This window comes from Chlorocebus sabaeus, chromosome 1, assembly GCF_047675955.1.
Source record: "Chlorocebus sabaeus isolate Y175 chromosome 1, mChlSab1.0.hap1, whole genome shotgun sequence".
Taxonomy (NCBI): Eukaryota; Metazoa; Chordata; class Mammalia; order Primates; family Cercopithecidae; genus Chlorocebus; species Chlorocebus sabaeus.
In genome coordinates this window covers 104,490,248-104,504,018 of record NC_132904.1, presented here as the reverse complement: position 1 = coordinate 104,504,018, position 13,771 = coordinate 104,490,248, and the positions used below count along the sequence as shown (strand labels likewise).

Sequence of the window (13,771 nt, the reverse complement as noted above, 5' to 3'; positions counted from 1 at the left end):
CTTAAGGAGGCAGACAGAAGTGACAGGAAAAGAAGCAAGAAGTAAAAACTATTCCAAAGGTTTTGATTTCCTTGTGTAAAAGAGAAGAAGAAATAGTGTGACCTTGGTGTGGTAAAATGGCATGTATTTTGTTTCCAGGTAGGAGGACTATCACATGCTTCTAACTAAGAGCAAGAAACATGAAGGCAACCACTAATGAAATAAACTTTAAAATTAATAAAAACAAAGAAAGGAAAATGAAGAAACAATAACATCAGATCCATGATAAAAAGTTATAGAAGCAATAAAAGCAGGAATATCAGTCATAACATTAAACCTGAACTGAATAACCAAGCCCATTAAAAAACAGTATGCCTTTTAAAAGGACAAATACTGTATGATTCCATTTATGTGAGTTCCTAGATAAGCAAATTCATAGATGGAAAGTAAAATGGAGCTGGGGGGAGGAAGAATGAGGAATTATTGTTTAATGGGTACAAAGCTTCTGTTTCAGATGATGAAGAGGTTTGGGGAATGGACTGTGTTGATGTTTGTGTAACATTGTGAATACAATTAATGCCACTGAATTGTACACTTAAAAACGGCTAAAATTGTAAATGAACCTAGAGCAGCAGTTCTCAATTGAGGAAGGTATTATTCCCCTAGAAGGGTATCTGGAAACAAGAGAATTTTTGTTTTTATAATGCAGGGTGGGGAGAAAGACACAGAAGGAGTGTTCATGACTGGAGTTGATAAGCATGGACAGGCTGGGCGCAGTGGCTCACACCTGTAATCCCAGCACTTTGGGAGGCCAAGGTGGGTGGATCACCTGAGGTCGGCAGTTCAAGACCAGTCTGACCAACATGACGAAACTCCATCTCTACTAAACACAAAAAATTTGCCAGGTGTGGTGGCGCATGCCTGTAATCCCAGCTACTTGGGAGGCTGAGACAGGAGAATTGCTTGAACCTGGGAGGCAGAGGTTGCAGCGAGCCAAGATCGTACCATTGCACTCCAGCCTGGGCAACAAGAATGAATCTCTATCTCAATTAAAAAAAAAAAAAAAAAAAGAGAAGGACAAAAGTGATATTGTACAATACGCAGAACAATCTCTTATACCACCCAAAATACCAAGAGTACTTCAATTGAGAAAGAATATAGATCATGAGAAAAGGGGGGAAAATCTCAGATAGTCAATGTACGTTAACATCAATACATTATTTAGTAACTGAGATTTAGAAAGATATAAGCAACCTAAATGTTAATGATTAACATTATCTAAATAGGGCTAAAATTTACAAGGGTGTTAATTATTGTCAGTCTTGGTGATAAACAGGAATCCCTTTACCTAAAAGGACTATACATTGAACTGCTTTAGGTACTCCAAGGAGATGAAAGAACTTTTTTTTTTTTTTTTGTGAGATGGAGTTTTGCTCTTGTTTCCCAGGCTGGAGTGGAATGGCACAATCTTGGCTCACTGCAACCTCTGCCTCCCGGGTCCAAGTGATTCTCCTGCCTCAGCCTCCCGAGGAGCTGGGATTACTGGGGCCCATCACCACACTCAGGTAATTTTTGTATTTTTAGTAGGCATGTTGGCCAGGCTAGTCTTGAACTCCTGACCACAGGTTATCTACCCACCTCGGCCTCCCAAAGTGCTGGGATTACAGGTGTGAGCCACCATACCCGGCCAAAAGATCTTTAAAAGCAATGTGTTAGGCCAGGCGCAGTGACTCAAGCCTGTAATCCCAGCACTTTGGGAGGCCGAGACGGGTGGATCACGAGGTCAGGAGATCGAGACCATCCTGGCTGACATGGTGAAACCCCGTCTCTACTAAAAAATACAAAAAACTAGCCGGGCGAGATGGCGGGCACCTGTAGTCCCAGCTACTTGGGAGGCTGAGGCAGGAGAATGGCTTGAACCTGGGAGGTGGAGCTCGCAGTGAGCTGAGATCCGGCCACCGTACTCCAGCCTAGGCGACAGAGCAAGACTCCGTCTCAAAAAAACAAACAAACAAACAAAAGAAAAACAATGTGTTGAGGCCACTAACTTAGCAAGTACAAGGTTATTGACAATTTCTACTTTGAAGTCCACTTTAATAGGGAACATAATCACCCTATGCTCCTTTTCTAAGTCAAGAGTACTCAGAGAACAAGCACTAGTCTCGATAATAAATCTTATCAACACAGACTGGCAAAAACAACATAACAACAAAAAACCCCACCACACCCAACATACCATTCATAAAATAGTTTACTATTGAATGATTTACAAACAACATATGTATACATGAATGTAATAAAGCTTTAAAATGCCTCAGCTGTTTCTTACTGAACTTTAATTTCCCAAAGGCCAGAAGTATAAGTTAATTGATAGTATGCAACAAGGTTCTATATCATTTAGGAAGTCAGAGCATTTTAAGTGATAAAGAGAGAAAATGATTACAACAGCTCAATGTGTACAGCTTATGCAATTACACATCTATAATTCATTGATACGGCATTTTAATAGTGTGTCTGAGACTGCTAGCCTAAGAAACACCTGTGTGCAAGGCTGGCCTTTGGCTAGGATGTGGCAATCTGGATTTTTGGGAGGATTCCCATCATTCCTTAATGAGAACGTTTTAGGTGCCTAAACTATTTACACAGTGTGACTTACGTTGAACACTTTCTTTTCTTCTGCCAGTCTCGAATTTTGGTATGTGCCAGGCATACGTTGCTTACATGACCAGCCCCCAGTAGAAAGTCTGGGTGCTGAGTCTCTAATTAGCTTCCCTGGTAGACAATATTTTATATGTGCTGTCACTGTCAGCTGCTGGAGGAATTAAGCTTATTGTGTGACTCCTCTGCGAGAAGACATTTGGAAGTTTGTATTTCATTTCCCCTGGACTTTTTGGCACATGCACTTTTTCCTTGTTGATTTTGCTTTGCTTCCTTCACTGTAATAAATCATAGCCATGAATACAACTACATAGTAAGTCCTATAGTCCTATGAATACTCCCGGCAATCACTGAGCCTAGGGGTGACCTTGGGATTGCCAACACAGCTGGTGTCAGAAGTTGGACTCGTGAAGAGAGAAGAAGCAGTAGGATGACAAACATTTGCTGCTCTGGTGGCTATAAAATCATTCATAGTATGAAACGGCAGTTGAGTTTCTGTCTTTTGTGACACGTAAAAATTACCTATGAAATTTGAAAATGATAGCTCTAACACCACGAGAATTGGCTACCTCATTCCCCTGGCAGTTTCTGGCCATGCTGACTAAAGTGAAGAGAGGAAAAAACAAAGCCTGGATGATGTCTCTGTTGGATTTTTTTTTTTTTTTCTTGCCTCCAGGTGGGAAGAGGCCCAAAAGTTTCCAAAGATGAGTCTGGGTGGACCAAAAATGTTAAAAGTTTGTATGCTCTCTCCTCCAAATAGGAAAAAAATAATAGCAAAATCAGAGCCCAGTGCTGGAGCAAAGCTTTAGATAAACTATGGGAGAAATAGGAGTGGGGAGAGTGAACCACTCCAGCTGTCTCTTCAGCCTAGCTGCTGCTGCTGCAGTCCCTCCCTACACCTTGCATGCCAGTCAGGATCTCCCAGCAGCTGTAATGTTACTTTTATAAACACTGAATTTACTGCTGATGGTTGATTAAATTTAAAATAAGGAATAAGGATGGCCAGGCATGGTGGCTCACGCCTGTAATCCCAACACTTTGGGAGGCCGAGGTAGTCAGGTAACTTTGAGGTCAAGAGTTCGAGACTATCCTGGCCAACATGGTGAAACCCTGTCTCTACTAAAAAGACAAAAATTAGCCTGGTGCAGTGGTGGGTACCTGTAGCCCCAGCTACTCAAGAGGCAAGGCAGGAGTATCACTTGAACCTGGGAGTTGAAGGTTGCAGTGAGCTGAGATTGTGCCACTGCAATCCAGCCTGGGAAACAGAGCAAGACTCTGTCTCAATAAATAAATAAATAAATTTAAAATAAGGGAAAAATGTGGTGGGGGGGGGGTTAAGAGATGAAATAAAGTTTGTACTTTGCAGTTACTGCATCTAGATTTATAATCAAAACTGACATAAGATGTAATATGCTGCTAGTCATTTCACAAATGCTAAAGGGATTGTCCCAATCAGGAAAAATTAATGAGACAAAACTTCTTGCTTTTTTCTGCTGAAGGGACTGGAATTTAAACTCTGTGAGTATTGGGAACAGAATAAGTTTCCACAACGGATGATATTTACTATGACTTTTTAAACTACTAATGCCCCGGGAAAAAGAGAGACAACATGAAAACAAAGGAAATCTCCAGATGAAGGAAATACACTTTTGGAATTTTAAATGCAGTTTTTCATTGTTATTGAATTCTTGTAAAATTAGATGTCTGACCCTTAGAAGCTGATTTTCCAGCTATATGTGCACATTTTTGGGCAGATCAAGTTGGATCCTAAGACAAGGTAAAAAGGACTTAGGATAGTCTTGCTGATCACTTGGACTTGAAATATGACTGCAAGCCTGCAGTATCTTGGCTTTGCTCCTGCCAAAGACAAGACACTAACTGTTTTGGAATCCTGAAATCACAGATCTCAATTACCTGGATCCGACGCTAGGCTGAAACCTGACACTGCTACCAGGCTATTTCAACCTCAATACGAGCTGTGCTGAACCAAAAGCGGCATATACTCAATAAACAGGACTTTGCCTCAATTTTTTTTTTGTTTTTGAGACAAGATCTCACTCTGTCACCCAGCCTGGAGTGCAGTGGCACAGTCACAGCTTGCTGCAGCCTCAATACAGCAAGCAATCTGCCTGAAGACTCAAGCAATCCTCCCACCTCATCCCTCAATTAGATGGGACTACAGGTGTGTGCCACCACACCCAGATAATTTTTTTTTTTTTTAAGAGACAGGGTCTCACTATGTTGCCCAGGCTGGTCTTGAACTCCTGGGCTCAAGCGATCATCCTGTCTTGGCCTCCCAAAGTTCTGGGATTATAGGTGTAAGCCACTTTGGCCGTCAAAGATTACTGAAGACTTAAAAGATATCCTCTTGTGGAGCCAGAAACCATGAAAACATCATGGATTCTGGCTGGACCACCTCAACCACTCACAGACACCCAAAGAAAAAGGCTTATTCTCTGATGGGACTATCTAAGATGAAGCTGCTGATTGGTCTTATATATCTGATATGGAGACTAACAGTATTCCCAACTGGTGGTTCCTACCAAAAGCTGTAGTTGGGAAAGGGCACATCACAAGAGTGTAGCCCCTCATCCACTTCTTACAGATTAGATTTTGACCCCTTCTTGAGATGTCTCACTGCTACTGACTTCTGTTTGCCTTTCCGGATTGGTTGCAGTTTGCAGCAATAGATTTAATAACCTGACTCTATTTCTCTCTTTCCTGTCACCCCTCCTGGTACACACACACCTTAGTAAGTCAGTCTGGTTACTAAATGCAGCTGTCCCCAGAAAGGAACTGATATTTTCTAGGCTACCCACTAGATACATCATCAGGACAAAAGGGAGATAACATAAGCCCATTTTGAAAAGTTTTAAAAATTCAGGATTTCATCCTGACCATTTCCTAAATATCATATGTCTTTTTAATTAAGTTGTATACAAATGTTTTTAGTAAAAAAACTTTTGTCCCTCATGCAGATCTGGATGATGGAGAAGACACGAAATTTTCATTACTAAAAGGGATACACTGATTTTATAAGGAAGAAAAAAAAAAACCCCAGCATCTGGGAAGGGACAGTGGAGGAGGAGGAGATTAATGATTTTTGCTTCTCACAACTATTCCTAAAAGCTTTCCCCCTTTTCCTAAAGGAAATCTCTCAGGGTTGCCCTTCCAAGCTGCCACGAGTCCTTTTAATTCAAACTGGTGAACTTACAATCACACCTAACAGCACCAACTATGAGATGGCAAGGAACAGCCTCAAGCTTCTGCACTTTCCATGTAGAACACCTTCTGTTTGAAACTAACTGCCTTCAGGCAGTCCATCTGAAACCAAGGCCTGAACTGAATTATAAATCAACTACACTGAATTGGGAACCCCAGAATATAAGGTCCCATGGTGGGAGGCCATGGGGGGGCCTTGTTAACCTGTACTACCTGACTAATATCTTGCTTGGGGTATCTTAACAATTTTAAACTTTTTGTTTCTAGGAGAACTACATATGCCCTCTGGGATTATATTTGTTAGTGTATGTACCCTAGCGTGGCACTGTCTCAATCCTGGAAGGCTTTCAGGTCCGCTTCAACTTACTGCCCTGAGTTATACTGTGCCTGAGTTCACAATTGTGCCTGAGTTGACCATGTTAAAAAAAGGCCTATACAGAACTGAAAGAGAAAGCCACATGGTTTTTTAAGATAAACTTTATGATTAATGGAGTTTAACTGGCTAAATCCAGGACCCCTAAAAAGGGATAACTCGCCAGGCATGGTAGCTCATGCCTGTAATCCCAGCACTTTGGGAGGCCAAGGCGGGCAGATCACCTGAGGTCAGGAGTTTAAGATTAGCTTGGACAACATGGAGAAACCTTGACTCTACTAAAAATACAAAAATTGGCCAGGCATGGTGGTGCACACTTGTAATCCCAGCTACTCAGGAGGCGGAGGCACAAGAATCATTTGAACCTGGGAGGCAGAAGTTGCAGTGAACCAAGATGGCGCCCCTGCAATCCAGCCTGGGCAACAGAGCAAGACTCCATCTCAAAAAAAAAAAAAAAAAGGGGTTGGAGGCAACTGAGACCAATACTACAGGTTGGTCTTGCCCTGCTACATGGGGGAATGCTGGCATAATTCTGCTGTAAAGACAATTTGGCCAATGGCAAAAAGTTAAACCAGCAACCGAGACTGCATCCCCTAGAAATGCCTGCTTGTAAGATTAGCCCTTGGCTGGCATCTGAGAATTTGAATGGTCAACAGTTTCCTACGCTTAAATCTTTCCTGAAATAACAGTGGCTTACTGTACTTAAACTGTTTATATAAACAATATGGTTTACACTGATTTTGGTACATGTTGAAAGAGACTGCCTATGTGACCACCCCTATAAAAACCCTGAGTACTAAGTCTCCAATAAGCTTCTCTGGTAGACAACATATCACAGGCTGTCCATCACTGCTGGAAAAATTAAGTGTGCCCTGTGTGACTCCCCTGGGAAAAGACTCTTCTTGGAAGCTTGTGCTTGTTTTTTCCTGCACTTCGCCCCATGTACCTTTTCCCTTTGCTGATTTTGCTTTGGATCCTTTCACTGTAATGACTCATAGCTGTGAGTATGATTGTATGTTTGGTCCTGTGAGCCCCCTAGCAAATCATCATACCTGGGAGAGGTTTTGGAGACCCTCAGCATAACTAGTAATACTATTTAATAGGTAAACAGAACAACCTAGAGTTACACATTCCATTTGGGTATGGAAAGACATCACCAAAATTTACTTTATGTTAGCAAACTGGGTACTTACGAAAACAGATCAAACCACTGCTGTTTTGTAACAGATTCCTGGCGTAAAAGCTTCAAAACAATCGGGCGCATAAAATCCCATTTGTCTTCAAACTGAAGAGAACCTTTATTCTTGGGGGGAAAAAAAGATAAAAGGGAGTTTAATTTAAATGCAGTTAAATAAAAAGTATCCTGTAATTTTTATGAGACAGCTAGAGAAATGAAGGGCTCAAATTTAAATGAACCAGTTTTCCATAATGGAATCCCTACAGGCTTAATCTGTTATTGAGGAATCACAGGAAGACAATCATAAAAGAGAAAAATTAATTGTACAAATGTGTTTAGTGAAGAATTTGGCCTTGTCCAAAGAGACAGTCTGGTCTTTCCTCTTGGCTTCTAGTAGATAATCTCTGGACACTTAGAAAGTTACGTCTAAAAAGTGTGTCTTTGTCTGGGAGGCCTTGGGTCATACTGGATAGGCTAATAATGCAATTCAGGGAGGGGACTGTCCACACCTATATAATCCTAGGTGGAGGCTGACCAATCGGAAAGACGAACAATGTAACTGGAGATAGGGGTCTGGGGTCACACAGGGTCAGTCAACATGGAGACTGAAATCCCTGTGAGCAATTAATCAATCACACCTATGTGAATAACCTCTACAAAAACTCGACAGTAAAGGTTGGGTAAGCTTCCCTATTTGGTGGTACTCATGCATACTGTCATACATTGATGCCGGGAGAGAAATGTGTCCTGACCACATGGGAAGAGAGCAAGATAGGCTCTGTATTTGGAACCCTCCTAAACTCTGCCCCATGAGTCTCTTCCTTTGGCTGATCTTATCCAAATCCTTTCCCTATAACAAATCGTAACTATGGGTACAACAGCTTTCACTAAACGCTATGAGCCTTTCTAATGAATTATCAAACCTGAGAGTGGTTTTGGGAATCCCCCAAACTAACAGTTGGCGTCAGAAGTGAGAGTGGTCTTATATGGAGCCTGTATGGTCTATTTTTGTAGTTGTCCTAAACTCCTCCCAAAAAGTATATTGGAAATCTATATAAACTCTGAAAACTGAGGAGAAAAAGAAAACAGAAAAATCCCCATCTCCTTATATAATGCTAACAAAAAACCCTGACACTGAACTGTTGAGAAAAGCATAAGAAATGGAAAGTCTAGGCCAATCTTACCAGAGAAGAAAGATGCAAAAATCTAAATAAATATTATCAAATCAAACAAGTGGCATATCAAAACAATCAGACCTCATAATCATACAGTTTGTCTCTGGAATGTAAAACTAGGGCAATATTAGGAAAAAAATAATCAATTACATTACCAAAAACAAAGGGAGAGAGAGACCCCATATGTGTTAGTCATTAGTTTAGTACTCCTTTTCAAGTTAAGTGTGACCATGTGATTTGTTGTTTGTTTGTTTTTGAGACAGGGTCTTGCTCTGTCACCCAGGCTGGAGTGCAGTGGAGTGATCATAGCTAACTGTAGCCTTGACCCCCTCGGCTCAAGCAATTCTCCTGCCTCAGCCTCCCAAGTAGCTGGGACTACACGTGCACACTCACCTCGGTCTCCCAAAATGCTGAGGTTATAGGAGTGAGCCACTGAACTAGGACCATCTGATTTATTTCGGCCAATAAATTTCAACAAAAGTCATTAATTTTCTTTTTTTTTTTTTTTAAACTTTTAAGTTTAGGGGTACATGTGTAGGATTTGCAGGTTTGTTACAAAGGTAAACTTGTGTCATGGGGATTTGTTGTACAGATTATTTCATTACCTAGGATTAAGTGATTATTCTTCCTGATCCTCTCCCTCCTCCCACCCTTCACCCTCTGGTAGGCCCTAGTGTGTGTTGTTTCCTCTATGTATCCATGTGTTCTCATCATTTAGCTCCCACTTATAAGCGAGAACATGCAGTATTTGGTCTTCTGTTTCTGCATTAGTTTGGTAAGGAAAATGGCCTCCAGCTCCATCCATGTCCCTGCAAAGGACATGATCTCGTTTTTTTTAATGGCTGTATACTATTCCATGGTGTGTATGCACCACATTTTCTTTATCCAGTCTATCACTGATGGGCATTGGGGGTGATTTCACGTCTTTGTTAGAATGAATAGTACTGTGATGAACATGTGTGTACGTGTGTCTTTATACTACAGCACTGCAGTAACCAAAAAACAGCATGGTACTGATACAAGAACATATACATAGACCAATGGAACAGAATAGAGCCCAGAAATAAGACCACACACCTACAACTAACTGATCTTCAACAAACCTGACAAAAGCAACAGAGAAAGGACTCCCTATTCAATAAATGGTGCTGGGATAACTAGCTAGCCATATGCAGAAAAGTAAAACCAGACACCTTTCTTACACCATATGCAAAAATTAACTCAAGATGGATTAAAGACTTAAATGTAAAACCTAATTTTCTAGTACACCAGCACCAAACACCCTATGAAACTCATGACTGTCCTTTTTTTTTTTTTTTTGAGACAGAGTCTCGTTCTGTTGCCCAGGCTGGAGTGTAGTGGCATAATCTTGGCTCACCATAGCCTCTGCCTCCCAGGGTCAGGTGATTTTGATGCCTCAGCCTCCGAGCAGCTGGGGTTAGACATGCACCACCACACCTGGCTAATTTTTGTATTTTTAGTAGAGATGAGGTTTCGCCATGTTGGCCAGGCTGGTCTCGAACTCCTGGATTCATGGGATCCACCCTCCTCAGCTTTCCAAAGCGCTAGAATTACAGGCATGAGCCACTAGGCCTGGACTCATGATTATTTTTCAATTACACAAATCTGTTGAGGATATTGCTCAGGTTAAGAACCTGAGATGCATATAGTGATTGTGTGGAATATGCAAACTCCCTGAAATTATAACACTGAAACAGTTTCTCAACATATGATCTGACAACAACCTACATGAAAATCATCTGAGGTGGTGATTACACATATAGATTCCTAAAACCTACCTCAGGCCTAATGGATCAGAATCTCTTGAAGTTGGTCCACAATCTGCATGTTTATCAAATTCATGATAAAAACGTTAGATGGACTATGACCCAAATTAGGTTAAGAACCACACATTTACATCATACTCTTACGAATGCTGCTTATATTCGCAAACATAGTTCATCCTGAAAGTTAATACACTGTCTTGTTCCAGGCGCCTGCTTCCATCACACTGTATTCTTTTGTTTTTTTGAGACAGAGTTTCGCTCTTGTTGCCCAGGCTGGAGCGCAGTGGCGTGATCTAAACCCACTGCAACCTCCGCTTCCCGGGTTCAAGCGATTCTCCTCCTCAGCCTCCCAAGTAACTTTACAGGCATGCACCACCACACCTGGCTAATTTTGTATTTTTAGTAGAGACAGGGTTTCTCCATGTTGATCAGGCTGGTCTCAAACTCCCAACCTCAGGTGATCCACCCACGTCGGCTTCCCAGAGTGCTAGGATTACAGGTGTGAGCCACCGCGCCCAGACACTGTATTCTTATTATAAGGACCCATGGGAGATATCCACTAAAAACTTAGTACTGGTATTAGCTATGCTTCTTTCCTGAACAACTAGTTTCTTTTTACCTTATGGACTTAAATGAATCATGTAAGTAACTTCACTCTCCTCTTAGTGTTGGCTACTGAGAAATTCAGAGTCAGTATTACGATCCTGTGGCATGTACTTTGTATACTAACTCTATGCCTGGCCTCACATTACTTTGTTTACTTTTTATTATTTTCCTGTAACCCTCATTTCTTCTTTTATTCTTCCCTACGAGGAAAAGGTGTGCAAATAAACAAACATGAAAGAACCATGGAAAGAACTCACTTTTCTTGACTGACATGGAGAAACAGAATACTCTCTTCATAAGAGGATGCTTTCTAATTTCAACTAAGTCTACTTCTACAAGCACTTTTGGTAATTTTAATTATAAAATTAAACATAGTGTAAGTCCTGCAATTAAAAATAAAAAAAGGTGCAGAAGACCACAGTAGAGAGATTCTAGAGATAAATTAAACACTGGTTAGGCTCTGAAATCGCCTAATAGACATTGCTAAGTACCAGGGAACATATTTTTGCTCTCCCTTTTGATGGAACACATAATAAACTCTTTCCTCTAATACTCAATTTTAAAAGGAATTTAATAATTAAATGTTTTCTATTAAACTTTTATAATAGATTCCAAAAGTGATGCTCAAGTAGTTCTTTGACCTATTCTCTATTAATCTGAAGAGCATATCATTAAATCATAACTAAGCGGCGGGACACCAAATCCAATATCTACAAAAGAGAATGCCTTATTAGTAGGAATCTTCAGACTATGAACCTTGATTTATATATATTTTCACTGACTGACTGAAGGCTGCCTCATCTCTATTAACTTGCTACAAAGTTTCTTGAATTCCTTCATTATTATTCAGAATAGCAAATAGGCTGGACTCAACAGTTGCTAGTACGTCTAGAATTCTCTCATTCACTGGCTCTTTAGAGAACTTCAACATTTGCCATACTCCTGCCCCTCTATCCTTCACTCCTTACAGCACAACTAATCCCCTCATAAGCACTCTTCTCACACAGCTGGGCCGCAGGAAGTCAACAGGGAGTTGGTAGTGGGGGAATATCTGGAAAAAAGAGTATTCTAGGCAGAGAAAGCAGCCAATGCAAAGAACATTAAGGTAGAAGTATGCTTAATACATTCAAGGTAGAGCAAAGTAAAGAAAGCGGAGAGAGCAGATAAGGTCATAGAAGTAACTTAGCTTACTGGATATTACTGAGCTGGATCTTGTAGGACCCTGAAGGCCATTATAAAGCCTTTGGTTTCTACTATAAGTGAGATGAAGAGCCATTAAAAGACTCTGAGCAAGAAGTGTCATAATCTCTTTCTTTTTTTTTTAAGATGGAGTCTCACTCTATTGCCCAGGCTGGAGTGCAATGGTGCGATCTCGGCTCACTGCAACCTCTGCCTACTGGGTTCGAGCAATTCTCCTGCCTCAGCCTCCTGAGCAGCTGAGATTACAGATGCGCACCACCACGCTCAATTAATTTTTGTATTTTAGTAGACACAGGGTTTCACCACATTGGCCAGGCTGGTCTCGAACTCCTGACCTCGTGATCCGCCCACCTCAGCCTCCCAAAGTGCTGGGATTACATGCGTGATCCACCACGCCTGGCCTGAAGTGTCATAATATTATTTACATTTTAAAATCTACCTCATTACTATGTTGAGAATGCACTATAAGGTGCAAGGGTTAAAACTGGGTGTAGGATTAGAAAGCACTGATGGTGACCTGGACAGAGGTGATAGCAATGGAGGTACAAGAAGTGGTTCGATTTCAGATGCCCAAGAGGTGGTACTAATAGGACTTCCTGAGAGTAAGCATCTGAGATATGAGAAAATGGAGTAAAGCATGACTTTAAGGCTTTTGTCCAATAAGTGTGGCACTACCATCAACTAGAATAAAAGATTTGACAGGCTTATGACGGAAAGCTTGTGAGACTGGTTTTAGATGTATTACATTTAACATATCTATTAGACATTCATGTGAAAATGTTGAATAGGCAGTTCAATATGGAAATCTAGAATTTAAAAGGCCTATCGGAAAATAAAAACTTGAAGTCATCAGAATACAGATGGGTTTTAAAACCTGTTATTGGATGAGATCACTGTGAGAGAAGTGATAAATAAAGACAGAGACCCAAGCGTGAGGTCTTAGGTATCCAACATCAAGAGGTGGAGAGAGGGGTAAGAACTAGCAAAGGAGACAGAAAGAGCAACCACAGCACAGGTGGCAAGAAAACCAAAAGTATGGTATTCTGGACAAAAAGTGAATAAAGTATATCGGAAAGACAGAATAATCAATTTTAAGAAATTCTCCTGACAGATTAGGTAAGATAACCACTGAAACAGCAATATGGAAATCACTGAAAGTTTGTCCACAGAAGTTTTTGCAGAGTAGTAAGGACAAAACCCAGGTTAGAGTGGAATAAAGAGTGGAATTAAGAGAGAACGAGGAGCCAGGCACAATGGTTCACGCCTGTAATTCCCAAAACTGGGAGGCCGAGGCGGGCGGATCACTTGAGCCCAGGAGTTCGAGACCAGCCTGGGCAACATGGCAAAACCTTGTCTCTACCAAAAATACAAAAAATTTGGCCGGAAATGGTGGCTCGCACCTGTAATCCCAGCTCTTTGGGAGGCCAGGGGTGGGTGAATGACTTGAGGTCAGGAGTTCAAGACCAGCCTGACCTACACGGTGAAACCGTGTTTCTACTGAAAATACAAAAACCAGCCAGGTGTGGTGGTGAGCCCCGGTAATTCCAGCTACTTGGGAGGCTGAGGCAGGAGAATTGCTTGAACCTGGGAGGCG

General features: G+C 41.2%; 1 protein-coding gene across 1 annotated transcript in view; it reads right to left on the bottom strand.

Annotated features, from left to right (window-relative positions):
* The window catches only part of CUL5 (cullin 5), a 104,594-nt gene that overhangs the window by 69,084 nt on the left and 21,739 nt on the right, over positions 1–13,771 (bottom strand). Inside the window, 1 exon segment of the mRNA XM_008020745.3 lies at positions 7,426–7,535. Within this exon segment, the coding sequence (XP_008018936.1) occupies positions 7,426–7,535 (110 nt within the window).